Here is a 27,680-nt window from a genome sequence, read left to right as displayed (position 1 = left end):
TTTTGAGAAGCCACATATGCAGTGCTTTTAATATATATAGAAAATAAGGTGCCAGTATTCAGCACAAAATTATTTTAGTAAGTTCCACACTTTTAACATTTGCAAAAGAAAATATACAGGTACTGAGTACCCCTGGGGAAAAAGAAACTGCATATATTCCACAAGGGCTACAAATCTCCTGGTCTTAGCCCAGTGACCTGCGGTCAGTGGACTAGGGGGACGAGGCTAGTCCCCTAAATGTTCCCAGTAAATTAGAGTATTGAAGTATAAAAGTCTGGCACCTCCTTCCCAAAGCCTGGGAAACTTTTACCTGGCTTAGAGAGGGAGACGTGATGCTGGACATCTCAGTGTCGCAACATCACTTGCGAGATGTTCCTCACCCCTGCTCCAATCACAACCTGGCGCCACTTGCCCTAACGGTTCCCCTATGTAAAAATTCACTGCACAGCACTGTCAAAGGCACATTTGTAGTTTCACAATTGTTACTAGTAGTCTGCCTGAATGTTGAGGAACTGACCAGAAGCCTTTTCCCTTATTATACAGAGAGCTCCACCTTGTGGTGAGCAGCACACACAGAAGTTCATTTTCAGTCATAGCGCAGCAAGAGTTTGATGTTCTCTTTCTAGGCCAGATTCTAAAGAAAATATTTTGGTGGAAAAGCTGCCTAAAATTATGAATATTTGTATTACAGTGGTACCTCGGGTTAAGTACTTAATTCATTCCGGAGTTCCGTACTTAACCTGAAACTGTTCTTAACCTGAGGTACCACTTTAGCTAATGGGGCCTCCTGCTGCTGCCGCGCTGCCGGAGCACGATTTCTGTTCTCATCCTGAAGCAAAGTTCTTAACCTGAAGCACTATTTCTGGGTTAGCGGAGTCTGTAACCTAAAGTGTATGTAACCTGAAGCGTATGTAACCTGAGGTACCACTGTATATGAATTTGAATGAAAATGCCTTCTTCAGGTGAAAATTTGCTTCCAGGCCTCCCTGCACCTATGCCTGGTGTTTCTTCTTCTTCTTGGTCTTCTGCTGGTTCCCAGGGATATTTCTATGGATATTTTCTATGTAATGCGGTTAATGGGTTGAGGTTGAATTCCAACAACACAGAAGTACAGTTTCTGGGGGACAGCGGACGGGCATGTTTGGGGGATTCCCTGGTCCTGAATGGAGTTACTGGGCCCCTAAAGGACCAGCTGTACAGCCTTGGGGTCATCTTGGACTCACAGCTGTCCATGGAGGGGCAGGTCAATTCAGCTGGCTCCATCTGGTACACCGGCTGAGACCCTGCCTGCCTGCGCACTGTCTCACCAGAGTGCTGCATGCTCTGGTTATCTCCTGCTTGGACCTGCCTCATATAACTGATCACAAGATGCAACACATGCACACCATTTGAGTGGCAATACCCATTAGCTTTGGGGGGCAGCCCCCTCAAATATTTTATTGGGGGGCCAAAGGGATCTCGGAACCTAGGAGTTGGCGCTTATGATGCTAACCTCTAAAGCTCTAAATGGCCTTGGCCCTGTATACCTGAAGGAGCATCTCCACCCCCATCGTTCTGCCCAGACACTGAGGCCCAGCTCCAAGGGCCTTCTGGCAGTTCCCTCACTGCGAGAAGTGACAGGGAACCAGGCAGAGGGCCTTCTTGGTAGTGGCCCCTGCCCTGTGGAATGCCCTCCCATCAGATGTCAAGGAGATGAAGAACTGTACAACCTTTAGTAGACTTCTGAAGGCAGCCCTGTATTGGGAATTTTTAATGTTTGATGTTTTATGATGTTTTTAATATTTTATTAGGAGCCGGTCAGAGTGGCTGGGACAAGCCAGTCAGATGGCTGGCATATTAATAATAAAATTATTGTTTCCTGTTTCCGGCCGTGGGAAATGGCTGACTCCCACAAGACCAGACCCCAGCCGTGCTGGTAATTCTGGGCTGATATGGGGTTAATTAGCCCTGACAGCCTCCCCGGGGTGGGGGAGGACTGTCTCGTAGACCCCCAGATTGTCCGAGTTTACTGACGTGCATCAAGGTGCAGCCAGCAGGACACTGGGTCAAAAGAGCTGGCACTCTCTGACGCCATTCTTATAGCCGGGAACATCTGTTTGGGAAAATGAATAGATTTGGATAATCTATAACAGAAATGGCCTGGATGAAAGAAGCTTAAGAAAAAAACCTGCAGAAGTGTACAGTCTCTGGTGTATAAGCTCAGACTTCAAAAAGATTCTCATCAAGGTGTGTGTATTGCAGAGCTGTTTGGTATGGTGTTTTTTCCCCTCTTTTCTTAACATCTACAATTGGTTTTTAGTGCCAAGCCTCGTTAAGAACTTAAATTGCTTTAAAAAAAAAAGAGTACAGATGGACTTTTATTTACAATTGGGGATTTATGCGCAGCTTTATTTTAGACTTTGAACATTATTTTAATGTTGTATTTTATTTTTGTTTTTAAGTTGTAATCATTCTTCTTGTTTTTATTATTGCTTGTAAGCCGCTCTGAGCCCGGCCTTGGCTGGGGAGGGCGGGGTATAAATAAAAAATTATTATTATTATTATTATTATTATTATTATTGTTGTTGTTGTTGTTGTTGTTGTTGTTATTATTATTATTATTAAAGATAGAAGAAGAAAGGAATAAGATGGCCCTCATCAGTACTACAGGAAAATTTGAAATCCTCCCATCATTAAGAGAAACAGGAACTATTTGCTGGTTGATTACAATGATTTGAGACAATATTTTGGATAATATACAGTGCAGCTGTTTGCAAAATATTTTTTCATTATGAGCAAGAGAGAAGGCTAAATGGATGTCTAGCAGCCCCCCTCTAGGGCCCGGAGGGGGGACTGGGTGGTTTCCAGGAAGGCTGATCGATCGCCAAATGACTGATATCTGTGGAAAACAGCTTATTTACATTGAAATATAGCAAACAGTCTGCTTAATAACTATGAAGAATAACTCAACAATGTGGAAGGTACTGTATTATTAAATCTCAAAAGGAAGGTTTGGGCAACAGCCCAGACTGGAAGGATTAACGATTTGGGAGTTGCTGCGTCATCAAACTTCAGAGACCTCAGATAACAGAGTTGGATAACAGCCCAGATTGGAATAGAACCAGATGAAGCTGCGCTAGTAAAAAGACAGTTGGAAAAGTATATATACACAAACAAAGCTGTATTCGACGGACAAAAGGATATACGATTTCTGACATGATTGAGAATCACAGAGCCAGAGACAAAGAAGCTCAGAGCGTTAAAACTGAGATGTGGAAATATGGAAACGACGACGAGAGGCAGGATTGAGATTTGGAGATATGCTTCAAGGTCTAGACTATGGGAAGTCCCGAAAATTAATAATTATAATTTGGAAGATAATTTGATCTTTTTTATTTTAGTTTTTTATTTTTATTGGAGTATGATTTGCTATGTTAATTGGGTGTTTTTATTGGAAAATTAATAAAAACGATTTAACAAATAATAAAATTATTGTTATGATTATTTCAACATATGTTCTGTTTGAAATTTTAGGTTTGCAATTCGGGGAGGAGAAACATCTGCTTACATGAACCGTGAAGGTGTTGCCAGCTCCAGAGGCCATCGTGAAGAACCCTGGATCTGCAGCAAACCAGTTCACAAATCAGAAAGGACAGTAGATAATTAATTGATTGCCTCTTGTTATGTTCTTATGTTCTTTGTATACTGTTAGTTTTATGATGGTAGCAACCCTGAGCCCAGCTCTGGCCAGGGAGGGCGGGGTACAAATAAAATTATTTTTTTATCATTATTATTATTATTATTATTATTATTATTATTATTATTATTATTATTATTATCCCTGTCCACCAAATAAAGAAGATTGTTCTGTATTTAGCTCCCACGATGAGTGAGCAGAGCCAATAGAAGTCCCTCTGCGCAGGCAACAAAGGCAGACGGACAGGCGCTCCACCACTGTGGCCATAGGGCCCAGCAGGGTCCCTCTCAAGTGCAGCAGCAGGAAGAGGAGGAAGGGGAAGAGGGAGATGTGGCTGGGCTTGGCCAGCACCCAGCGCCTTCAGCACATGGTGCCGGGCGGTGAGGCAGAAAGTGGTGAGAGAAGCTCACTCAGCAGCCGGCAGCACTGACAGTGCGTCTCCTCCCACCGGCCTCCTCGGCTCCCCTTCCCCTGCCCATGCCGGCTAAATAGGCAGGCTGTGTGGCTTCAGAGGAAGTGGGAAAGGAGAGTGGCAAGGCGTCCCCCGAATGGGCCTTGGTGGGAATTCATAGGATGGTCAAGTGGTAAAGGAACCATGAGGGTCATCTAGTCCAACCCACTTGTAGTGCTAGAAATCTTTTGCCCCCCAAAATCCCACGATCCTGAGGCTGAGCACGTATATATGCGCCTCCTTTCTTGTGTTCTGCTGCCCCCCCTTCTCCCCCAATAGCCTCTGCCCTGCCGGCCAGGCTTCTTTGCCTTTTAACTACAGTGGTGCCTCGCAAGACGAAATTAATTCGTTCTGTGAGTTTTTTCGTCTAGCGAATCACGAATTCCCATAGGAATGCATTGAAAATCAATTAATGCGTTCCTATGGTCAAAAAAAGTCCAAACAAAGCCAAATTTGGTACAACAAGAGTTTATTAAGTGCTCTTTAAAGTCACACATACTGTAAAGAACATTTCAAAAATTGAAGGAACAATAATTTAAGTTTCTAAACATGACAGAAAAACATTTAAAAATCAACAAAGTGTACAGTACATTTTCTAAGACTCTGGGGGACAACTCGAAGAAGGTTCCTCTTCCACTCTTTGCTTCTTGCTGAAGAACCTGTCCATGGTCTGCTGCTTCATCCGCCTTTTCAGCACCTCCCTGAAAGGCGACATGACCCTTGTATCAAAAGTGTTCACAAGGTCATGTGCCACGTGCTTGTCAGGGTGGTGCCGCTGTGCAAAAGCCTGCACATCCTTCCACTTCATGCAAATGTCCCTCAGTTCTTTGGAGGACAGCCGTTCCTCAGTTGCTTCCTCCTCTTCCAGCGAGGCCTGCTCCTGCGCAACCTCTGCCTGCAGTTCGACCAGCTCCTGGGTGGTCAGCTCGTGGTCGTGCTCCTCCACCAGCTCGCTGATGTCCTCCTCTGTGACCTCCAGGCCCATGGTCCTCCCCAAGGCAACAATGTCCTGCACCACTGTTGACTCTGGTGCATCAGAGTCACTTGGTGCCACACAGTCCGGCCACAGGCTGCGCCAAGCACAATTCAAATTTCTCTGGCTGATCCCGTTCCAGGCTGTGGTGATCATCTTCAAGCAGGTGACGATGTCGAAGTGGTCCTTCCAGAATTCCCGCAGGGTGATGGCGGTGCAATCAGCCACCTCGAAGCATCGCCTGAAAAGCTCCTTGGTGTAAAGTTTTTTGAAATTGGCGATGAGCTGCTGATCCATCGGCTGGAGCAGTGCCGTGGTCTTAGGCGGCAGGAACATGACGCTGATGAAGCTGAACTCCTCCAGCAAGTCCTCCTCAAGGCCTTTAGGATGAGCAGGAGCATTGTCCATCAGAAGCAAAGCCTTCAGCGGCAGGTCGTTGTCCAGCAGGTACTGCTTGACAGCAGGGCCAAAAGCAAGATTGACCCAGTCCACAAACAACACAGGTGTGACCCAAGCCTTACTGTTGGATCGCCACATGACACTCAGCTGCTCCTTGTCGACCTTGTGTTTCTTGAAGGCCCGTGGGTTCTCTGAGTGGTACACCAGCAGGGGCTTGATCTTCAGGTCGCCGCTTGCGTTGGCACAGAAGAGCAGGGTCAGACGGTCCTTCATGGGCTTGTGGCAAGGCAACTTGGCCTCCTCCTGTGTGATGAAAGTCCTTTTGGGCATCCTCTTCCAAAACAGCCCGGTCTCGTCACAGTTGAAGACCTGCTGTGGAACGTAGCCCTCTGTCTTCACAACCTCCAGGAACTCCGCTGCAAAGTCTTGAGCCGCAGAAACATCAGAACTGGCAGCCTCTCCATGCCAGAAAAAAACACACAAGCTTCCAGATTCTTGCAAACCCCTCCCCAACACCAAGTCCTTGAATTCCAAACACCCCAACCCAAAATCCAAACCCCCCAAAAAAAGTTTTAACAGCTTAACTTACCAAATGGCTGCAAAAGAAGTTTTGGAAAAGCTTCAAAAATCACCAAAGTCTTTAAAAACCTCAAAAAGGCTACTATGTACACTGCGTTCTATGAGTTGCTCCTCGAAGTCAAGTCGCAACTGTATTAGTGGTGTTAAGAAAAAGGAAACAAACTTGCAAGACGTTTTCGTCTTGCGAAGCAAGCCCATAGGGAAAATCGTCTTGCGAAGCAACTCAAAAACGGAAAACTCTTTCGTCTAGCGAGTTTTTCGTCTTGCGAGGCATTCGTCTTGCGGGGCACCACTGTACAGCAGGACGGGCGGAAATTCCACTGGCAGAGTTTATCATTGCATAGTCTTGATGCCGGTGGGGTGAGGGGGACAACACTTTAAAAAAGCAAGGGGAACCCTGTTGGTTCATTTTTATTTTAAAGCCTCCAAAATGCACAGTTAGGTAAATAACCTGTATTAGGACCAACCAGAATGTCACAAAATTGTGGCAAGCCTTGGAGTTATCCAGAATTCTTCCTTGTATTTTTGACTTTATAAAAGGTCTTTGTGCTATTCTGCTGATACCATGAAAGGAGTTTTCAGCTAAATCAGCATGCCAAGCAGCTCGGTATGACACCTTCCAACAGTTGGCAGACCTGGGTACAAAAAGTGCAGAGAGTACTAAAAAAAAAGGACACATGCACCTGTTCAGTCCTGCCTATGCCTTAGGATCTGCTTTGGCTACTCTGCTGGCATGCCCACCCTGTGTCAAGAAAGGTGGCTACAGGGAGGGGTCCTTCTCTGTGGTGGTGTCACAGCTATGGGCCTAACTCCCAATGCAGCAGTATCAGATCATTCTGTTGTGGGCAATAATAATTTGAGCACTGACAGCACCTAATTCTTTTACAGTCTGATCCTCTGCAGAATTAGGCATCACTAAATTAGTTTAAATAAATGGCCATGATCATTCCTAACAATGCATAAGATACAACTTTGGAGTGAACTTTATCGTGTGCATATATTCATTTTAAAATAAAAGACCAGTAAAAGCTTTCTGCTGCTGTTCTGGAGGGTGGCTTTGAGTATTTACCATATTTTTCGCCCTATAGGACGCACTTTTTCCCCTCCAAAAATGAAGGGGAAATCTGGGTGCGTCCTATGGGGCGAATGCAGGCTTTTGCTAAAGCTTGGAGAGTGAGAGGGGTCGGTGCGCACCGACCCCTCTCGCTCTCCAGGCTTCGGGAACACATCCGCAGCCTAGGCAGCCCTGCGGGAGGTCCCACAGGGATGTCTAGGCTGCGGATAGCAGCCTGCCGCCCAGCGCGAGGGGCGCCCTGAAGCAGAGTGCCCCCCGCGCCCGGCAGACATCCGCAGTGTGGGGAGCCTTGCAGGAGTTCCCCACAGGGCTCCCCACGCTGCGGATAGCAGCCTGCCGCCCGGCGGGCGTGGCGCCCTGATGCAGAGTGCCCCTCGCACCGGACAGACATCGGCCAGCCCCACAAGCTCGGGGGACAGCAGGGAGGTGCAGCGCCGCCATCCCGCTGTTCCACGACCTGGTTCGGTTTCCCCGACCTGCTTTTGGGGGGGAAATAAAGGGGGGAAATTTCCTTTATTCCCCCCCCAAAAAACTAGGTACGTCCTATGGGACGGAGTGTCCTATGGGACGAAAAATACGGTATATAAATTGCATGTGCTTTTTGTGACTTTATCCCCATAGTGTATATTTATTTATGCTTATGTTTCTAAATATGCTGCAAGTTGTTTTATGTGCAACAAGCAATTAACAAATATTATCATCATCACTGTTATTAATAAGAATTGATATATATTTGGAGTTTGTAGAATGCTAGAGAAGGGGACAACAGAGGACGCGATGGTTGGACAATGTTCTCAAAACTACCAACATAAATTTGACGAAACTATGGGAGGTAGTGGAAGACAGGAGTGCCTGGCGTGCTCTGGTCCATGGGGTCATGAAGAGTCGGACACGACTAAACGACTAAACAATAACAGAATGCTAGAGGCCATTTAGCACTATGGAATATTTGTCCCACATGTGGACAGTGTTAAACAGCAGGAGATAAACAAAAGTACCGTATTTTTCGCTCCAAAAGACGCACCATAAGGCGCACCTAGTTTTGGGAGGAGGAAAAACAAGAAAAAAATATTCTGAATCCCAGAAGCCAGAACAGCAAGAGGGATCTGGCTTCTGGGATACCGTGTGGCTGTTCTGGCTTCTGGGATAACCGTGCCAAGCTTCTTCAGGGCAGTCTTCACAGGAGAGGCGCTGTGCAGAGAGGGAGAATTGTGCAGCGCCCTTTTAGCGAAGCTGGAGAAGGAACAGAAGGAGACCCTTCTGTTCCTCCTCCAGCTTCCAGGACAGGCGCGTCACCGCAAAGCTGGAGGAGGAACAGAAGGAGTCCCTTCTGTTCCTCCTCCGGCTTCGCAGGACAGGCGCTGCGCAGAGAGGGAGGGCTGAGCAGCGCCCCTTCAGCGAAGCGTGAGGAGGAACAGAAGGGGCTCCATTCCTCCTCCCGCTTCGCCGAAGGGGCGCTGCGCAGCTCTACCTCTCTGCGCAGCGCCATTCACTCCATAAGACGCACTCACATTTCCCCTTACTTTTAAGGAGGAAAAAGGTGCGTCTTATGGAGTGAAAAATATGGTATATTCTGGCCATTTTTTTCATCATTAGAAGCATTTGAATCATAGAACAATTTTATACATGATTCTTCAAAACACAGACTTGTGTGCTTCCTCCCTCCCACCTTTGTAGACCTAAGCAGGGGCGTCTTGAGTGAAACTTTTAAAGTTGTGCTAATCAGTGACCCCAAGAGTCCAGGGTTGAGAGGTTAGCAATCCAAATCCGGAGTGGTGATCCAGCTCGCATCTTACTTTTCACCAGGAGGACTCCGTCCCACTCGAAAGCATACTAATCTTCCGGAAGAGCACGTTTTATTCCCCCATTGCTTGAGGGGGGTGGGAGGTATCCATATTCCACACAGGTGCTTATTTTCCTTCCTGTCTAAAAAGGGCAAGGTGGCTGGACGAGCCATGAAAGTTCTCTTGCGTTTTTGCAGCTGTGGATTGCAAAGTCATGCACGAAGCGCCTTTTCCTGTTACCCTGTTTGCTTCGCGAGTTCCCACCTCCCCCCCAGTGGAATTAAAGACACTGACACAGATATTTAAGGTTAATGGGCTAAATATGGCCACAACTTTATTGGTTACAGGTGATGAGTGGTATTGGCTTAGGCATTGGTCCTAACCGACTATCTGGCTTCAGCCTGTTCACTTGAAGTCCGGGAAGGGTTAACCACCAGTAGGGGGAGTCCTGCTGATGCACATCAACTAGGAACTCCCCCGGGGTCACCGCTCAGGGGCATGCCTTAGGCCCTCACCTCCACAGGCTTCGGACAGGGCCACGCCCCCGGAATCCTTTATTGGACTACCTTTCAATATGCAGGGGAGGCGATGGCGCTTCCTCCCCCCTTCATCTACATAACAATACCAATACCAATGCCTAATCACCAATACCAAGGAAGTTGTGACGATTTGCTATGAGGTAGGCGAAAAACCAAGTGGCTGGTGCCAATTTGCCAAGTGGAAAAAAATTCCTACCAGGCCCCTTAACGGTGACCAACCAAGGTCCATAGCAAGGTCAAAGACGAAAACCTTAAAGGGTGGGAGGGTGGGAAACTGGAGCAGCTGGAAGCGGCAAAGAGGGAGATCCCTGGCCTCCCCTGTGTTAAATGGAGCAGGCCATGCCCTCAGGCCAGCCAATTGGCTGGCCAGGGGATGACCGGATCGGGGATTCCTTCAATCTTGCAGAGGCTGAGACCCAGCCCCCGCGAGCATGGTGGGAGGGTGAAGCCCGCAACCCCACCTCCTTTCTACATCGGAAGTGGCTTTGCGTGGCGAGTTCCCACCTCCCCCTAGCGGAAATAAAGACACATGACACAGATATTTAAGGTTAATGGGCTAAATATGGCCACAACTTTATTGGTTACAGGTGATGAGCGGTATTGGCTTAGGCATTGGTCCTAACCAACTATCCGGCTTCAGCCTGTTCGCTTGAAGTCCGGGAAGGGTTAACCACCAGTAGGGGGAGTCCTGCTGATGCACATCAACTAGGAACTCCCCCGGGGTCACCGCTCGGGGGCATGCCTTAGGCCCTCACCTCCACAGGCTTTGGACAGGGCCATGCCCCCCGGAATCCTTTATTGGACTACCCTTCAATATGCGGGGGAGGTGATGGCGCTTCCTCCCCCCCTTCCATCTACATAACAATACCAATGCCTAACTGCCACTTGCAGCTGTGGATTGCAAAGTCATGCACTGAGCGCCTTTTCCTGTTACCGTAGTATCTTAATGACAACACAAGGAGCCTCCTCCATTGAGGAGATTGCTACCTAAAGCCAGAGAGTTGGCCTAACTTGACTTAAAATCATAGCTGTCAACTTTTCCCTTTTCTTGCGAGGAATCCTATTCGGAATAAGGGAATTTCCCTTTTAATAAGGGAAACGTTGACAGCTATGCTTAAAATAAAAAACAAAATCACAACTCATCTGAATAAGAACTTGTGACTTGTGAAGAATAGTTTTCTTACTTTATATCAACCAAATAACACAGATATTGCGAAAGTAGTGCCATTTTACATCATATAGTATTGTAATGTAAAGTTATCATTGTGGAACAAATCAGATATTGTTTGTATGTTTCATTTAGGCCTATCTGTGTATTGTTTTACAACTGAATTACATAATAAAAAACCCTGTCTACTCACATAAAAATGTAATTTTCTTGACTGAAATCTTTTATTAAGAAATAATAAATTAAATATTGGATTTTCTGTGGAAGACTTCATTACAAGGTGCATGAGGAATTGAATGGGTGGAGGGGTTTGGGGTTGGAGGAGAAGCAGAAAGAAGAGCTAATTTGTCTGTGGCTAGGGGGCACAATGGGATGCGGGTGTCACTGTGGGTTAAACCACAGAGCCTAGGACTTGCCGATCAGGAGGTCGGCAGTTCGAATCCCCGCGACGGGGTGAGCTCCCATTGTTCAGTCCCTTCTCCTGCCAACCTAGCAGTTCGAAAGCACATCAAAGTGCAAGTAGACAAATAGGTACCACTCCGGGGGAAAAGTAAACGGCATTTCCATGCGCTGCTCTGGTTCACCAGAAGCGGCTTAGTCATGCTGGCCACATGACCCAGAAGCTGTACACTGGCTCCCTCGGCCAATAAAGCGAGATGAGCGCCACAACCCCAGAGTCGGCCACGACTGGACCTAATGGTCAGGGGTCCCTTTACCTTTACCTAGGGGGTGCAATCTGGACAGTTCTGCCAGGGGCGCAAGATCACTGAACAGACCTCTAACTTCTACTGATCATGCCTGTGGCACAAAACAGGTCGAATCCATCACACACATTTTATTTTATTGCCCATTTTATGCAAAAATATGTGATAAGTATTTGGCTCCCTCATTGAAGGAGGGGATTTATCACACTGACTCTTCCAGCGTGTCTTATCTGCTGAACAATTGTAGGAATGATGTTGTGGAAAATGTGGCAAGATTTCTGAGTGATGCTATGAAGTTATATCACCATAGGTCCTATGAGATCCATACAGTACCACAGCCAGAAATCTGGCTGCTGCATGTTGGACCAACATAAGTTTCCGAGTCACCATCTTCAAAGGCAGCCCCACATACAGTGCATTGCAATAATCCGTTCTGAAATCTATCAGAGCATGGAGTACATTGGCCAAGTCATCACTGTCCAAAAGGGGTCATAGTTGCACACCAAGGGCAGATTGTCCCACCTCCTGGACCTGAGACCTGGGACACACATCTTTTCAGGATTCAGCTTCAGTTTATTGGCCCACATCCAGCCCATCACCACCTTCAAGCGCTAGTCTAAAATCTCAGCTGCTTCTCCTCATTCAGATGGAACAGAGAGACAGATCTGGGTGTCATCTCCATATGCAACTTCCTGGACTCAGTCTTGTGCCTAGATGTCCAGGTCTCTGTGGTGGCCAAAAGTGCATTTGCACAGTTAAATCTAGTGCACCAGCTTGCCAGGGACTGTGCTGAGGAGGAATGGTGGGATCCCCCCCCTCCCCATGCCCCTGAATCTTCCCAGAAGCAGGTGGACAGTATAGATTTGGAACAGTGGTTTGCAGAGGGACATAGTTCAGAAGGCAGAAGCTGGGAAATACTGGGTGGGGAACAGCTAGGAGAAGAAGCACTGGGAGAAAGAGTTAACAGTCCCTGGAAAGTGTTCATCCAATCAGCCCAAGGTCAAGAAGAGCAGATAAGGTGGCAGTACAGAAAGCACGGGGACGCGGGGGACGCTGTGTGTAAAACCTCAGTGCCTAGGACTTGCCGATTGCATGGTCGGCGGTTCGAATCCGCGCGGCGGGGTGAGCTCGTGTCGTTCGGTCCCAGCTCCTGCCCACCTAGCAGTTCAAAAGCACCCTTAAGTGCAAGTAGAAAGATAGGTACCGCTTTATAGCGGGAAGGTAAACGGCGTTTCCGTGTGCTGCTCTGGTGCAGGTTCGCCAGAGCGGCTTCGTCACGCTGGCCACGTGACCCGGAAGTGTCTGCGGACAGCAATGGCTCCCGGCCTCTAGATTGAGATGAGCGCACAACCCTAGAGTCTGTCAAGACTGGCCCGTACGGGCAGGGGTACCTTTACCTTTACCTTACAGAAAGCACAGTGGTTACGAGAACAGGTTGCAAGATATGGTAGTGACGTGGGTGACTAGGGAGGAAGTGGGAGGGACCCTTAATTGGGAGCACCTTTATTCTTAGGAATGGATTCTTTGTTCTCTCACTGTGATCATTAAAGTTTCTAACTGCTAAGTAACTCCTTTCTCTTTGTTCTGTTTATCTACTGCCGGGGGGGGGGGGAGCCAATTCCCTGAAGCCTGACACAGTGGCACCCATTCCTTGAGATGTCTCCACCCCCATCATTCAGCTTGGACACTGAGATTCAGCTCCGAGGGCCTTCTAGCAGTTCCCTCCCTGCAAGAAGTGAAGTTACAGGGGACCAGCCAGAGGGCTTTCTCAGCAGTGGCACCCTCCCTGTTTATTATTATTTTGCACTGTCAAATTCTACAGCTGATCCTCAATTGTGACTTAAAACTAATCTTTTAGTAACCAAAATAAATTGACTTCTCTCGAGAGTTCCATGGACAGCAAGAAGATCAAACCTCTCCATTCTTAAGGAAATCAGCCCTGAGTGCTCACTGGAAGGACAGATCATGAAGCTGAGGCTCCAATACTTTGGCCACCTCATGAGAAGAGAAGACTCCCCGGAAAAGACCCTGATGGTGGGAAAGATTGAGGGCACAAGGAGAAGGGGACGACAGAGGACAAGATGGTTGGACAGTGTTCTCAAAGCTACCAACATGAGTTTGACCAAACTGCGGGAGGCAGTGGAAGACGGGAGTGCCTGGCGTGCTCTGGTCCATGGGGTCACGAAGAGTTCGACACGACTAAATGACTAAACAACAGCAACCTCTGGAATTCACAAAGAGGTATTTTGATGACAACAGAATAATACCTTTACATAATCTTCTCAGTCACTCAATGACATTTTTATTGTGTGTTCCTGGCAAATAACAAAAACCCACATAGTTATTGCATTTATCAAACTAACATATCAGAGTAGGAGAGGGTCTTTCTGGCAAATCCACTGAAGTTCAGTACTGCAGCCTTCAGAGGTGACTTTTTGCTTTATTGCAGCACAAGAGTTTCCTTCAACATAGTTTGGTTCTGGAAATCTGTGGAAGAAAAGGGTACATCTGAAGATCAGGAATGAAGTCTGTTACAACTATTTTTTCATGTTCTTAATAGAAAGCATGAATGTTCCCAAAATGTACAATAAGCTGGTTTTATGCATTTGAATCCTCCAAACATGGATGAGTAGCATCAAAGTGGAGAGAGTGGAGAAAGTCACACTTAGCTTGATAGTAGGAGCAGCACCATCTCCCCCTTTTCCTGCACCAAGACCAATTTAGTTTGGGGCCTGGGAAGGAGGATTGTAGCAGTGAGGGATGCTCCACCAGGGACAGGGGCATACTTTTTTTGACCATTCATGTGTGTTAAGAGTGAAAGAAAGCTCTGAAGAAAAAACAGGGTGAGGTTTTTTTTAAAAGAATTCCATGTTGTCACTGGTTAGGACAAGGAGGGTGAGGATTTTCTACTATTCTTTCACTTTTCAAAAACTTCACCAGCTGCTCTGTGCAAGACTCTCCACAACAGCCTCTGGAATTCCTTGTATTATCAATGCTGGGGAGGCAGTTATTGAGATTGTGACCAAAGTGGGAAGAGTTACTCCTCCACTCTCTGCCACTGTGGTTCCATACAGCACTTATAAATACACTGGTACTTCAGGTTAAGAAATTAATTCGTTCCGGAGGTCCGTTCATAACCTGAAACTGTTCTTAACCTGAAGCACCACTTTAGCTAATGGGGCCTCCTGCTGCCGCCACGTTGCCGGCACATGATTTTTGTTCCCATCCTGAGGTAAAGTCTGTAACACGAAGTGTTTGTAACTTGAGGTACAATTGTAAGGGGAAATGTTCCATTCATGCCCCTAAGGATTTTTCTTTGCCCCAGGAACCAGTGCTGTGGAGCAAGGGGGGCACTTCAATTGAGACCATGCGTGGGGAGCGAGGCGGCCAGTGAATAAAAATGAAAATAGAGCTACGCCCAAGTCTTCATGGAATGGAAACTTGCCATCCCAGACCTTTTCCCAATTTCTCAGGAGTCACGTGAGGGAATCTTCTCAGCAGCCAATAGAAGAAGCAAAAAAATATCTTTCACAATCTTTTCCCTTAGCCTACTAAAACTTTAGCTTATAATGAGGCAAGAGAAACACTTGCTTAAATGTTCAGTGCAAGTTAAATGTGAAATTTGGCAACATCTCTATTATCAGTCCCTAGCTACCCCTCTCTCTGCATGAGAATGCTGGCAACTTAATTGGAACCAGTGCAAAAACTAATGCCCTAGTTGCACACCAAGATAATCTTAGCTCTAAAAGTGTGTGAATTTTTGCAGAAATTGAAAACAATAACAACTCACAGACTCTGATCAAGCTGGGAGCCTGTAATCCACATCCATTTCTTCTCCAATTGTAATCGTGAGAGTCCAATCCAGTAATTTGATTCTTTTGTAATGCTTTTTGTGAAATCCTGTATGAGAGATAATGCATTTTTAAATATATATTAAATTATTTCCAAGTTTATAAATTCAGAATAAAGCTTATATTAAAATAATATAAAGTAATAAAATGTGAAAGTTGATAGTAATTGTAATGAAACATTCACCAAGAACAGTAATCAAAGCAGCATTAAGCATTTATAATGCAGGCCTCCCCATTCATGCAGGCGTTACGTTGCAAGGAACTGTGCATTGAAGTGAAATTGTGTATAGTGGGAACACCGTTGAAAACGCCTCCAAACACGCTTTAAAACATCCATGGGGAAAAGCCACTGAAAGGCCGTGTGGAATGGGGGGGGAAACAAGGGGAACACCAGCTCCTCCTCTGCCACTGCTCCACTACCAACCTCACCTTCCTAAAGAGTCTTTCTAAATAAAAAGAGGACTTGGGCTACAGTTACAAGGATTTGCTTGCAACTGGTACTTTGGTTCTCACTAGTCAAGCTCCCCAAGGCCTTCTGTAGACACTGATGAACTGGCCATGGGGGGGGGGGGATGGGATGAAGCACTAAGCAAGGCCCTGCTTCACCAACCATGATATCATTGCAGGGCTACTAAGCTAGAGTTAAGCTCAGTTGGACTCAGGCTTCCTTCAGAATTAACATGCATGGGAATGCATTGCCTGAAATATGCAATTGTCCCCTTACCAGCTCCTCCTTGTCTTGGATGACCAGCAGTTGAGATTCCCTTGTTGAACAGATATGTTTGCTCTCATCCCAGGTTTTCATATCTTTTGATGGCCAGTAGCACTTGTCCCTGTGGAGCTGCCATTGCAAAGGGCACACTTTGCAAGTGGAATTATCTGTGGAAAGAAAGACACTTAATGATTATGACTGGGCCTCCATTTTGATTGTAAAAAACATAAGTGCTCTGCAACAGTAAAGACCCAATGCCTCTAGGCTGAGTGAAGTTGTCCAGTAAATTGATGGTTTGCAAGGTGCTCTTTGAAACTCCTCAAAGTTGGGGTCCAACAACTTTTTATGTTATTCATCTTTAAAAAACTTTTTTTTTTAAGTGTACTTAAATTTGCCACATTTCTTTTGAAAGAAGAGCCCTGATCCAGATCACGCTCTCCATTTCTATCAGGACTCAGTGCTGGCTTCCCACCCAAAAACATGCCCTCTGTTTGAGCCAGAAGGTGTTTTTAGGGGAGAATGGAGGGAGGCGAGACAATAGCTGTCAGGTGGGGAGGTGATTTTTATGGGAAACAGGCATGCAGCTTGATTCAGATTTGCCCCTTTAAAGCTTCTTTTATAGTCATAATCCAATTCAGTCCTCCCTGCACACTCAAAATCCTTTTGAGTATAAAAAGATACAGAGATCAAAGTACAGATCTCTCACATCATGCTTAGTTTAGGCCTTTCGCAAATACAAGTTTATTAGTTAAGGTAAAGGTACCCCTGCCCATACGGGCCAGTCTTGACAGACTCTAGGGTTGTGCGCTCATCTCACTCTATAGGCCAGGAGCCAGAGCTGTCTGCAGACACTTCCGGGTCACGTGGCCAGCGTGACAAGCTGCATCTGGCGAGCCAGCGCAGCACACGGAATGCCATTTACCTTCCCGCTGGTAAGTGGTCCCTATTTATCTACTTGCACCCAGAGGTGCTTTCGAACTGCTAGGTTGGCAGGCGCTGGGACTGAACGACAGGAGCGCACCCCGCCACGGGGAATAGAACCTCCGACCATGCGATCGGCAAGTCCTAGGCGCTGAGGTTTTACCCACAGTGCCACCCGTGTCCCATACAAGTTTATTACTCACCTAGTTTTTCCATCTGAATGAGTTCAGAGAGAGGAAACTGGAGCCCTCTAGAGGACAAAAATGGAGATAGAGTTTGCAAGACAAATTGTAGCCTTACATGTCCATATTGGTCTCCACAGTCTGTCTCATGGTAGCTCCATGTTGACAATACTGTGGTGAGGTGGGGGGTTTGGGGGGGCTGTCAATCTCCATTATACCTGAGTCCCTTCTAATTCCTGGGGTCCTGGATCCAGAAAAGGTTAAAATCTAATGGAGGATTCCATATTAACTAGCCAGGTGAGTCAATAGCCTTTAATGTTGTCCTTGGTATAACAAAGGAAGTGCCTTTGTGCCAGAGGGCAAATGGGTGGGTCTCCCCTCCCTCACCTGGCTCTTAGTGAGAAAGGCAATGGCCAGAGTTGAGTGTGAAGTTAGCTCTAGAATGAAACCACCAATTCTTGATATTTTAGGAGCATAGGGAGCTGTCTTATTCTGAGGGAAACCATGGGGTTCATCTAGCTCAATTTTGTCTACACTGACCAGCAGCAGTTTGAGACACCAAGGATTGAATCTGGGACTTTCTGCATCCAAGATCGGTGCTCTGCCACCAAGCTATGAGAACATCACCTGGAGTACCGTGTCCAGTTCCAGGTGCCACAATTTAAGAAGGATTTTGACAAGCTGGAATGTGTGCTGCCAAACGGGAGATGGAGCAGGCCTGTTTCCCCCCGCTCAGTAGGGCTGGACCTAAAACAATGGATTAAAGTTGCAAGGAAAGAGACTCTAACTAAATATCAGGAAAAACTTTCTGATGGTAAGAGCTGTTTGACAGTGGAATGGTCTCCCTCAGGAGGCTGTGGACTCTCCTTCCCTGGAGGTTTTAAAGCAGAGGCTGGATGGCCATCTGTCATGGATTGTTTAGCTGAGATTCCTGCATTGCAAGGAGACCGTTGGGGTTCCCTCCAGCTCTACAATTCTATAAGTCTATGATTCACCCACAATGAATGAGTTTCTTTACAGAAGGTTTTGTGCCTCAAAACAACATAGATGTGAACTGAAAGCAAGCTCTTACATACAATTACTATGCTTAAAAGAGACAGCAGTACAATATATCAATTCTACCTGAGGACCTATTCTGATTTTGATTGCAGATGCTGTGTCTTAAGGAATCCCGGAACTTGTCTGTTGAGGCATTGCATCCACCATTGTTCAGTAGAATTTTTCCCTTTTCGGGTTCCAACTGCAAAGCTGCCCCCACAAAACAAAGAAAACCATTAAAATGAATGGACATAATGTTAAGGCACAAATTCAAATTATGGAGGCCAAGGAATTGGGAGAAGAAGATTGATATGATAAGACAATGAAGGCAAGCTGCAAAAGAGACCAGGACACTTGTATATTTACTCATTGTGCAGAGGAGGGAATTTGGGAGGAACATATTATCATGCAGGGATGTAAGTAAACACACCTGCCCAAATTCCTCCTATGCAAACATTAGGAAGTCCCTGCTTTCTTTAGACAAAAATATGTGGCAATGGGATTTCTATCAGCATTTTTAAGGACAGAAAGATTTTGAAGCTATTTGCTTTCAAAACAAAATACATGGTTGCGATTGTCCTATTCCTCCCAAAATCACAAAACCAGGAAGCATCCAAGAATGAGGTGCAAAAAAATACGTCACAGATGCTAGGAAAAAGGAAGAGTCCTTTGCAATCTAAGCATACTGCAAAAATAAATAACCTGTCATTCTTGGAATCTGTGAGATATTTCTCTTTTTGCACTGTATTTCTCCAAGCACTGAGAAGATCCGAAGGTTCAGTGCTTCCCTAATTTCAGCTTCCTTTGGAAGAAGGTGCCTTCAGGCTTACAGCGTTATTGTAATAGTTGCATTTATTTACAAATATATAGGATGAGCAGAGGTGACACACTTCTTCCACTTTTTTCTGCCAAAATCTTTATCTGGGCTGCATCTTGGCCTAACACAGACACCAGCTCCCTTCTTCTGATATCTACCAGCAAACCATTACAGTATTAACATAATCGGGAAGAACAGCTTCTTATTCAGGCCTCAGATAGCCATTTTTACCTCAGCTTTTGCCTCACACCTCCCTCCCTCACTGACTTTCCCAACTGGCATTACTTCTCCTCACCTTTCAGTCTACTCCCAACTGACAGCCAATCGGAATACGTTGCTTCACTGACATAGTTTAAAATGAATTTACCTGGTCCAAGTTTTGTCTAAAAACATTAAAAGAGGCAACACATGTACTTTTGTTAACTAATACAGTGGTACCTCGGGTTAAGTACTTAATTCATTCCGGAGGTCCGTTCTTAACCTGAAACTGTTCTTAACCTGAAGCACCACTTTAGCTAATGGGGCCTCCTGCTGCCGCTGCGGCGCCGGAGCATGATTTCTGTTCTCATCCTGAAGCAAAGTTCTTAACCTGAAGCACTATTTCTGAGTTAGCGGAGTCTGTAACCTGAAGCGTATGTAACCTAAGATACCACTGTAAAACGTTTAACAATAAGCAGTGCTTATATTTAACCACCATTTTATAGTTCAAATCGGGGAAAATAAATACATTAAAGGGACAAAAGTACAAAGATTCACAAAATGTTTAGGGGTATGCGTATTTCTGCATCCCCCCAGAAGAAAGCACTGATAATAAGTGTTTTTTTAAAAAAATCAAAAGTACGATAATCTCTCTGTCTCCTTTCAGAAGCTGTTACCAAGCAGCAGGGGTGGCCCATGCATGAGGTGAGGTGAAGCCATTTGCTTCAGGTGATGGATCTGTCCTCCACCCCATCCCCACCTTTGTGTTGCTGCCAGCCCTGAAGGGCTTCACCCACACTGCCAACGCAGCCCTGTTGCCCTCACCCCTGCCACTGCACCCTCACCACTGCACTCTTGCAGCACGGGTGCATTTGCAGTGATGGGGCTGGGGAGGGGACCCGGATCTGAAGCATTTTGCCTCTGTTGACAAGATGTTTTGAGCTGGCCCTGCCAAGCGGCAATCAAAACAGGCCTGCAATGGTAAACAGCACAATGCCTCAAAATTTGACAGTTGCTGCACTTTGAAATCAGCGTAAGTCGCCAAAATATTGTTCCAAACACCAAAGAGAGACAAAGAGAGACAGCAGACTTCCATGGGTGGGTGGGTGGGTGTTTAAGGGTTATTAACAAAGAAAGAGCTGGAAACAAGGAGATATAGCCCAGATCAAAACGGGGAATTGGAAATCAGTATCAACACAAAAGAGCTGGTTCAAACCATTTTACAAAGCCTAATGCACACATGTGGGGACTACAGTGACTCAATCTGAAGTAAATTGAGGATTCACACCCGCTTTAGAGTAAAATGTGGAGGAGCCCTGAGGTGGGGGAAATGTCATTCCCCCAGCAAGGATCCTGTTACCCCAACGGTTGCTGATAGCAGACCCTCCAATTCACTCTGCAGTGGTACCTCGGGTTACAAACACCTCGGGTCACAAACACTTCAGGTTACAGACTCGGCTAACCCAGAAATACAACCTCGGGTTAAGAACTTTACCTCAGGATGAGAACAGAAACCATGTGACGGCAGTGGGAGGCCCCATTAGCCAAAGTGGTACCTCAGGTTAAGAACGGTTTCAGGTTAAGAACGGACCTCCGGAACAAATTAAGTTCTTAACCAGAGGTACCACTGTATTTCCCAGGGACAGTGCAAGATTTACAGAAGCCATCCCTGTTTCTGATTTGATCCTGAAATGTCCCACTTTTCCTTAGGACATCTCTATTTTCATCTGAGGAATGTTGGAGGGTGTGAAGTTATTCCACCCACCAAGCCAAGGAGATAAGTAATTATACAACCTTTGGAAGACATCCAAAGGCATCCCCGTATGGGGAAGTTTCTCGATGTTTAATGTTTTATTATGTTTTTATATATGTCGGTAGCTGCCCAGAGTGGCTGGGGCAACCCAGTCAGATGGGAGGGGTATAAATAATAAAATTAAGATGATGATGGTGATAATGATGATGGAATATTATGTCCCTATTTTCATTGGGAAAATGGCGGAGGGTATGTACTGAGGGATACCAACATTCTTCAGATGAAAATGGGGACATTTCTCACTCCCCTGGCACCTCAGATCTGTCAGAGCCTCTCCTCCTCCACACCTGCTCTCCAGCAGCCTCTATGAGCTGCCCAAGGGAGGAGGCACACTGGTTCCCCTATATAAATATTAAGAGCTGAGCTGCTCAGAACATTTCCTTGAATTAAATATTTCCTTGAATTAATGGTTAATACACCGGGAGCAGGATTTTGAAACATCTACAGTTGTGGTTCCCAACATGGGGCACACACCACACAGGGGGGCAATTTGATTTTTAAGGGGGGCAATTTGAGAATAAGGTATTAACAGTTAATGGCCTTTTAAGCTTCCTTCACGTGAATAGGAGTTCACTCTTTGAATAATAAGAATTATATGTCACCGGGGGGGGGGGGTGTCAGGATTTTAGAGATCGTTAGGTGTGGCATGACCAAAAAAAGGTTGGGAACCACTGATCTATAACAATTTAGAATTTAAATCTGCATTTTGCAAATTTTGTTGACCCAAGTGAAAACCACTATTTTTTCACAATACCCTTGAGTAGAAACAACTCATAATATTTCCATTGTTTAATTGCTGAGCCTTGAAAAATGGATTTTGGACTCCAAATAAAATTAAACATTGTGCCCCACTAATGATTTTCAATATTCATTCACTTTTCAATGATTTCCCAAAATGTTTCCAGCCTGCCTGGTTAAATACCATATGTGGCAAACGTCTTAGATTAAAAAAACAAAATCATTATGATTCGTTTCTCATTCGTGCATAAAAATTGGTCAGATTTTCAAAAGAGAATTAGAATGTGTGCATAAGGCTTTGAATCTCTCACCTCATGTGGTTAGTTAAGCCCACAACGGACAGACAATTCAAGGCTACTTGAAAATGTAATGGTTTTATCGGAGTCAGTTACAGCCTACATCGACTTCCTGTCACATCAGAGCTCAGAAACTAGCATACCAAGAAGTCTATGCCTTCCTTTAATCAGGAAGATGATTTCTAACCAACTTCTTGGAAACCATCTTAAAGCAGAAAACAAATGTGCAATTTCTGATGTATGAGGAGGGGTCCCATTCTGAAGGTGAAAAGATGCTGTGCCCTTTTCATAATAAAAACATTAGGAACGAGAGACTGGTTGTTGCTTTTACTACTACTCCTAAACTACTACTACTACTACTACTAATAATAATAATAATAATAATGATTTAATTTAATAATAATTTATTACTTATATCCCGCCCATCTGGTCGGGTCTCCCCAGTCACTCTGGACGGCTTTCAACAATAAAACATCAAACATTAAAAATGTTCCTAAACAGGGCTGCCTTCAGATGTCAGATAGTTCTTTATTTCCTTGACATCTGATCGGAGGGCATTCCACAGGGAGGGCGCCACTACCGAGAAGGCCCTCTGCCTGGTCCCTGTAACCTCACTTCTAGCAATGAAGGAACCGCCAGAAGGCCCTCGGAGCTGGACCTTGGCTGAACAATGGGGGTGGAGATGCTCCTTTGGGTATACTGGGCTGAGGCTGTTTAGGGCTTTAAAGGTCAGCACCAACACTTTGAATTGTGCTTGGAAACATACTGAGAACCAATGTAGGTCTTTCAGGACCGTGTTATGTGGTCTTGGCAGCCACTCCCAGTCACCAGTCTAGCTGCCACATTCTGGATTAATTGTAGTTTCCAAGTCACCTTCAAAGGTGATGTAGAGCACATTGTAGTAGTCCAAGCCGGAGATAACTAGAGAATTCTTTCCCCCAATATGTTTCTCCCCCCCCCAAAGGCATAGCTACTTATAAATATACTTTCATACTCACCCAAGACTATCACAGCTATCATGAGGATGACATTCCCAATGCATGCTGCCCACAGAGCGATCTGGATCCAACGGGAATGCTGGGGAGCAGCTATAAAGAGTGACGACTAATTTACAAAATTGAAGGATGTGTTTATGCAGTCTTAAGTGAGCTTGCCTCCAACCGATTGCAGATACAGGAAAAATGCAGTGATATGATATGTGGGGAAGCCAACCTTTCCACCCAAAAGCAATGTTACCCACACCACGCATTCACCCATATGAATTTATTACCACACCAATATGCAAAATAGTCACCAAATGTGCTGCTCTATAGATGTAAGGAGAAATATTAGCAGCACAATTCACGAATTCACAGACATTTTCAAATCTGTGGGGAGAGGAGGCGAATGATCAATTACTGGGCCACATAGTGGATTTAAAAAGCAAAACAAAAACCTTCCATATTCTGGCATCACATTTTGGGCCTAAACAACAACAACAACAACAACAACAACAATAATAATAATAATGATGATGATGATGATTTACCAAAGAAACAGCCACTGAATCAAAAACTGAATTTTGATCACTAAATCCAATTTCTGGACGAGGAGTTGTACAGATCACTGTGCTATACTTATTGCTTTTCTTTTTAAAAATAAGAACGCCCCATTTTTATTTGTTCCGATTTATTTTATTTCATTAGTGCTTATTCGACAGAAAGCCTCTAAGCAGTTCACAAAAACGATCTAAAATATTCATTAAAATACCAGTAAAAGCAAGCATTAAAACACATCCTTTTGAATCAAAATATAAATAAAACAAGCAAATTTAAAACATTATATGGCTTGAACTTACACGACAAAACTACAAGCCGAAATAAAAAAGTTTTTAGCAGATGCCGAAAACAATACAGTGAAGGAGCCATAGACTGCCTTAATCTAAAGCGTTTAGATGGTATGAGCTCAAAACACTGCTTGTGCGCTGAATTTCAAGTGTTAAATTGAGATAATTTTGTCAGCATAAGTTGATCTATGTTAATAAGCAAATACGTGTGGAATTCTCCCGTTTCCCAAGGCAGTTACTAACAGAGTGACATTTCACTTGCGCACACCCCCAGCCTTTGCACATCATTCATCCTTCCCTCTATTCCACAAAAATACAGCTGCACGCAGTAGAATTAATCTGAGCCTTGAAAAACACAGAGGGCTGAAGGCGCAATTCATATACACCCTTCAATTTCTGTGGGTTGTATTGAATGCTATTCCTACTCAAAGCAGACCAGTTCATGTTTATGGAAGTTAAGGGACATAACTAATTTAGGATACCTGAAGAAGTGTGCATGCACACGAAAGCTCATACCAAGAACAAACTTAGTTGGTCTCTAAGGTGCTACTAGACAATTTACCGGTATTTTATTTTTATATATATTTCTACTGTGTCAGACCAACACGGCTACCTACCTGAATCTAATTTAGGTTTGTTGATTTCAATGAATTTGCCCTGAAGCAGAGCTTAGAACAACTTTTCATTGCTTAGATGCAACCTTTCGTACAGGATTCTATTTCTTCCATATGCCGGGGCAATTTTCCCGCACACTTGCACCAACTATTTTGCGTGATCGCAGCCGTAAAAAAAATGGCACAGGAACATGGGGGTTTAAGCGGAGCCCAAATGACCACCCTGGTGAAAGTTCCAAGTGCCTACTTTCTAGTCCCATGTCCCAAAGACAATGTTTAAAAGCAATCAGGTGACACTACCACTCACCAAGTTGCTGCGATGGGCTGTGCAGGCTTGAAGAGCCTGTCTGAGAAGTGAAATTTATATCAGCATAAAGTATGTCCTCAGCCATCCTGGAAGCGGTGCATGAGTCCGCTAAGCTCTCCGTAACAAGGGGAAATGTCTGCAAGCAGTGGCGTGCGAACCAGCCTGACCAAGGCAATCCAAGATCAGGAAGTGTTAATCACACCTCTTTGAATGCGGGGCTGACATTTTTTTCATTTAAATTTTCAGAGGGCAACCCGAGTCTTGTGCAGCTAGAATCACCAAGAGGAACAAGCATGAGCAGGGAGGAGGTGGATCTGGATTTCCTGGCAGGGCTTTAGATAGATCTCCAAGGGATCCTGTCTCCCAACTGTTTGACGAGAACAGCAGCAAAAAAGGGATGTGTGTGTGTGTGCGTGCGTGCTTTCTAAAAATCAGGCTCTGTGGTGAAAAATGTGGGAGAAAAAACAGAAATTGTTTTTGTATGTGGAACGACTTGGAGCTCAATTCTAGTGCTGAAAGCCCATTCCTGAGCCAAGCATCTTCTTAGAGCAGGCGCCACCAATATGGGGGTGCCCCCTTTCCCCCTGGTGGCCACAAAGCCTCTAAGCCCCACCATCACCACCAATCACTACCTTCTTGGACATAAAGTGATGAGGGTGGCTTTTTCTTCAGCCCTCTGTGTTTTTCAAGGCTCAGATTAATTCTACTGGATTCAGCTTTTACCCAGATTCCTTCGAAAAGCAAAGTAAAGTGGTACCTTGGTTCTCAAACTTAATCCATTCCGGAAGTCCGTTCCAAAACCAAAGTGTTCCAAAACCAAGGTGCGCTTTCCCATAGAAAGTACAGTGGTACCTCGGGCTACATACACTTCAGGTTACATATGCTTCAGGTTACAGACTCTGCTAACTCAGAAATAGTGCTTCAGGTTAAGAACTTTGCTTCAGGATAAGAACAGAAATCGTGCTCCGGCGGCGTGGCGACAGCAGGAGGTCCCCGTAGCTATAGTGGTGCTTCAGGTTAAGAACAGTTTCAGGTTAAGAACAGACCTCCGCAACGAATTAAGTACTTAACCCTAGGTACCACTGTAATGCAAAATTCAATATAAATACAGCCGATAGCTACTGTGGTCTAGTCTAAAAGACTGATTTATAACCGACTGAGAGCCATAAAATGCTGGCTCGCCAAATAAAAATAGGGGAAATGGTTAAAGTAATTAAAGTAATATTTTGCAAAAAACAAAAAACAAAACAAGGAAATATGTAACTTACATATAGTCATTATTTACGCGTTAATAACAGACTTAAAAGAATTATGAATATGAGCATCTTGGCATAATTATGTTGACGTTTTAGATTGTTTATTTATATACTTACTTTATATCCCATTCTTCCTCCCAAAGGAGCCAAGGTGACCTAATCTTTGTAATTTCTTGAACACTTTCTTATTTTAAAAATTCAAATAATAAAGGGGGGTATATGCCCCTTTGCAGAAAACTAAACATGAAATGGAAACCTGTGTGATAAACACCTTGACCACGAAATATGCAAAAGCAGTGGAGATGCTGTTTGCAGTGGAACAAATGAGTCAGACACCTTTGGTGGACAGGCAGAAAGGCCATAGGCCGCAGTGGTTAGCACATGTTAACAGGGAAATAGACAAGCCCTGTTGTTAATACTGGAGACGGCGTCTTCTACATAATGGTCTTGTTGGGGGAGGATGTGGTTGTAGGCGGAGGGAGAAGAAGGTGTTGATTGCTTTAGATTTGCAGCAAGAACCCTGCAGGCAAGAACTTAATTTGTTCCGGAGGTCCGTTCTTAACCTGAATCTGTTCTAAACCTGAGGTACCACTTCAGCTAATGGGGCCTCCTGCTGCCGCCACTCGATTTCCGTTCTCATCCTGAAGCAAAGTTCTTAACCCAAGGTACTATTTCTGGGTTAGCGGAGTCTGTAACCTGAAGTGTCTGTAACCCAAGGTACCACTGTATTTCATTCTTCAGAAACTAGCAAAAAGTAGAGAAATAAAAGCTACTAAAAAGAAAAAGAAAAACGTACTTTTCCGTGTATAACACGCCCCCATGTATAAGATGCCCCCTATTTGGGGGGACTCAAAATAAAGAAAATGCCTTGCCCCACCCTCCAGTCTCTGCTTCTCAATTTGTATTATTTTATGCCCTGTGGCTTGCCGTTGTTTTATTGATTGTAGTTTTGAAATTATTTATTGTAATTGTTAAGAGTAGTTTTCTGTTTTTATATGCTGATATTTAATATTATTCTATACTATTCTAATGATTGTTGTATGTTACTTTATTTGATGTAGGTTGCTTATTTTAAAGTTATGTTTTAGTATCACATTTGTGTATTGCATTAGATTGTTATAAGGTGTACATTCTTTGTTTCTTCAGCCTGTAAACCGTCTTGGGTATTGTAAGATAGAAAGATGGTATACAAATTAAAAGTGATGATGATGATGAAAATTGGGGGAGATTGCCCAGAGTTTTTGAGCTTTTTGGGGGGAGGATTGCCCAGAGTTGTTGAGCAAAATATCATGGAAAAAGAGATCTTGCCAAATATCTTCCAAGCGGTTGCAGAGAGCGGGGGATTCCAAACCAAGCAACAAACTTCGCTTCCGTTCTGTTCCTGGGTTGCTTGGAGAGTGGTCCAAAGGTGTTGACATAGTTCTCTGTGTGAAGTTAAGCAGGCCTCTGATTGGGCTTTACGTTATTAGGAGTCCACCCGGGCAACCCAGTGTTTTAGGGACGAAGTTAATCCAGCCACTTAACTATTGGGGATTAGTCAAGAGTCCTAAACAATCTTTTAACCTTTGCTTAATGCCAACACATAAAACCGGAGATTTTTTTTCTGTGTGGTGGTGCTGCCACCTTTTTTATTATTAAACAAAGCAACAACAACAACAACAACAACAACAACAACAACAACAACAACAACAAAATATTCTTAGCAGAGTTCAACGAAATGTGTCAGATAGTTACAGAAATGTAACACACTTTTGCACTTTTTAA

At 44.7% G+C, this 27,680-nt stretch overlaps 2 protein-coding genes across 5 annotated transcripts in view; one reads left to right on the top strand and one right to left on the bottom strand.

Moving 5' to 3' along the window:
• LOC308581129 (C-type lectin domain family 2 member D-like) overlaps positions 1 to 6,630 on the top strand; it is a 55,647-nt gene extending 49,017 nt beyond the window's left edge. For 3 of the 4 annotated variants that reach the window (XM_081183624.1, XM_081183623.1, XM_081183625.1), the window contains exons 6-7: positions 3,514 to 4,450; positions 6,382 to 6,630. In XM_081183624.1, the coding sequence (XP_081039750.1) occupies positions 3,514 to 3,646 (133 nt within the window). In that variant the 3' untranslated portion in view covers positions 3,647 to 4,450; positions 6,382 to 6,630. Of the gene's footprint in view, positions 1 to 962; positions 2,417 to 2,606; positions 3,469 to 3,513; positions 4,451 to 6,381 lie in introns of those variants that run through there. The other variant, XM_081183626.1, reaches the window with a different exon arrangement.
• Positions 6,631 to 13,622: 6,992 nt separating this feature from the next.
• Positions 13,623 to 25,993, bottom strand: LOC308581132 (killer cell lectin-like receptor subfamily B member 1B allele C). Its single transcript, XM_081183630.1, has 6 exons — positions 24,661 to 25,993; positions 22,913 to 23,002; positions 18,137 to 18,262; positions 15,924 to 16,078; positions 15,139 to 15,248; positions 13,623 to 13,835 (listed from the first exon to the last, which is right to left on the bottom strand). Exons 1-6 carry the CDS (start codon positions 24,743 to 24,745, stop codon positions 13,715 to 13,717), a joined length of 687 nt encoding a protein of 228 aa, XP_081039756.1. The 5' UTR covers positions 24,746 to 25,993; the 3' UTR covers positions 13,623 to 13,714.
• Positions 25,994 to 27,680: the final 1,687 nt, after the last annotated feature.

This window comes from Podarcis bocagei (assembly GCF_964188305.1).
Source record: "Podarcis bocagei genome assembly, chromosome: 2".
In the NCBI taxonomy this organism is placed as follows: Eukaryota; Metazoa; Chordata; class Lepidosauria; order Squamata; family Lacertidae; genus Podarcis; species Podarcis bocagei.
Note: the sequence above shows the minus strand (reverse complement) of the source record. Positions and strands in the feature narration are given on the sequence as shown.

Excerpts from the sequence above, each read along its gene's own strand:
- LOC308581132 (XM_081183630.1), bottom strand. The coding sequence starts at position 24,745 with ATGGCTGAGGACATACTTTATGCTGATATAAATTTCACTTCTCAGACA. Across the intron at positions 23,003-24,660 it reads CAGCCCATCGCAGCAACTTG|CTGCTCCCCAGCATTCCCGT; the intron begins GTGAGTGGTAGT and ends CACTCTTTATAG. Across the intron at positions 18,263-22,912 it reads GATAGCTGTGATAGTCTTGG|CTTTGCAGTTGGAACCCGAA; the intron begins GTGAGTATGAAA and ends TTGTGGGGGCAG.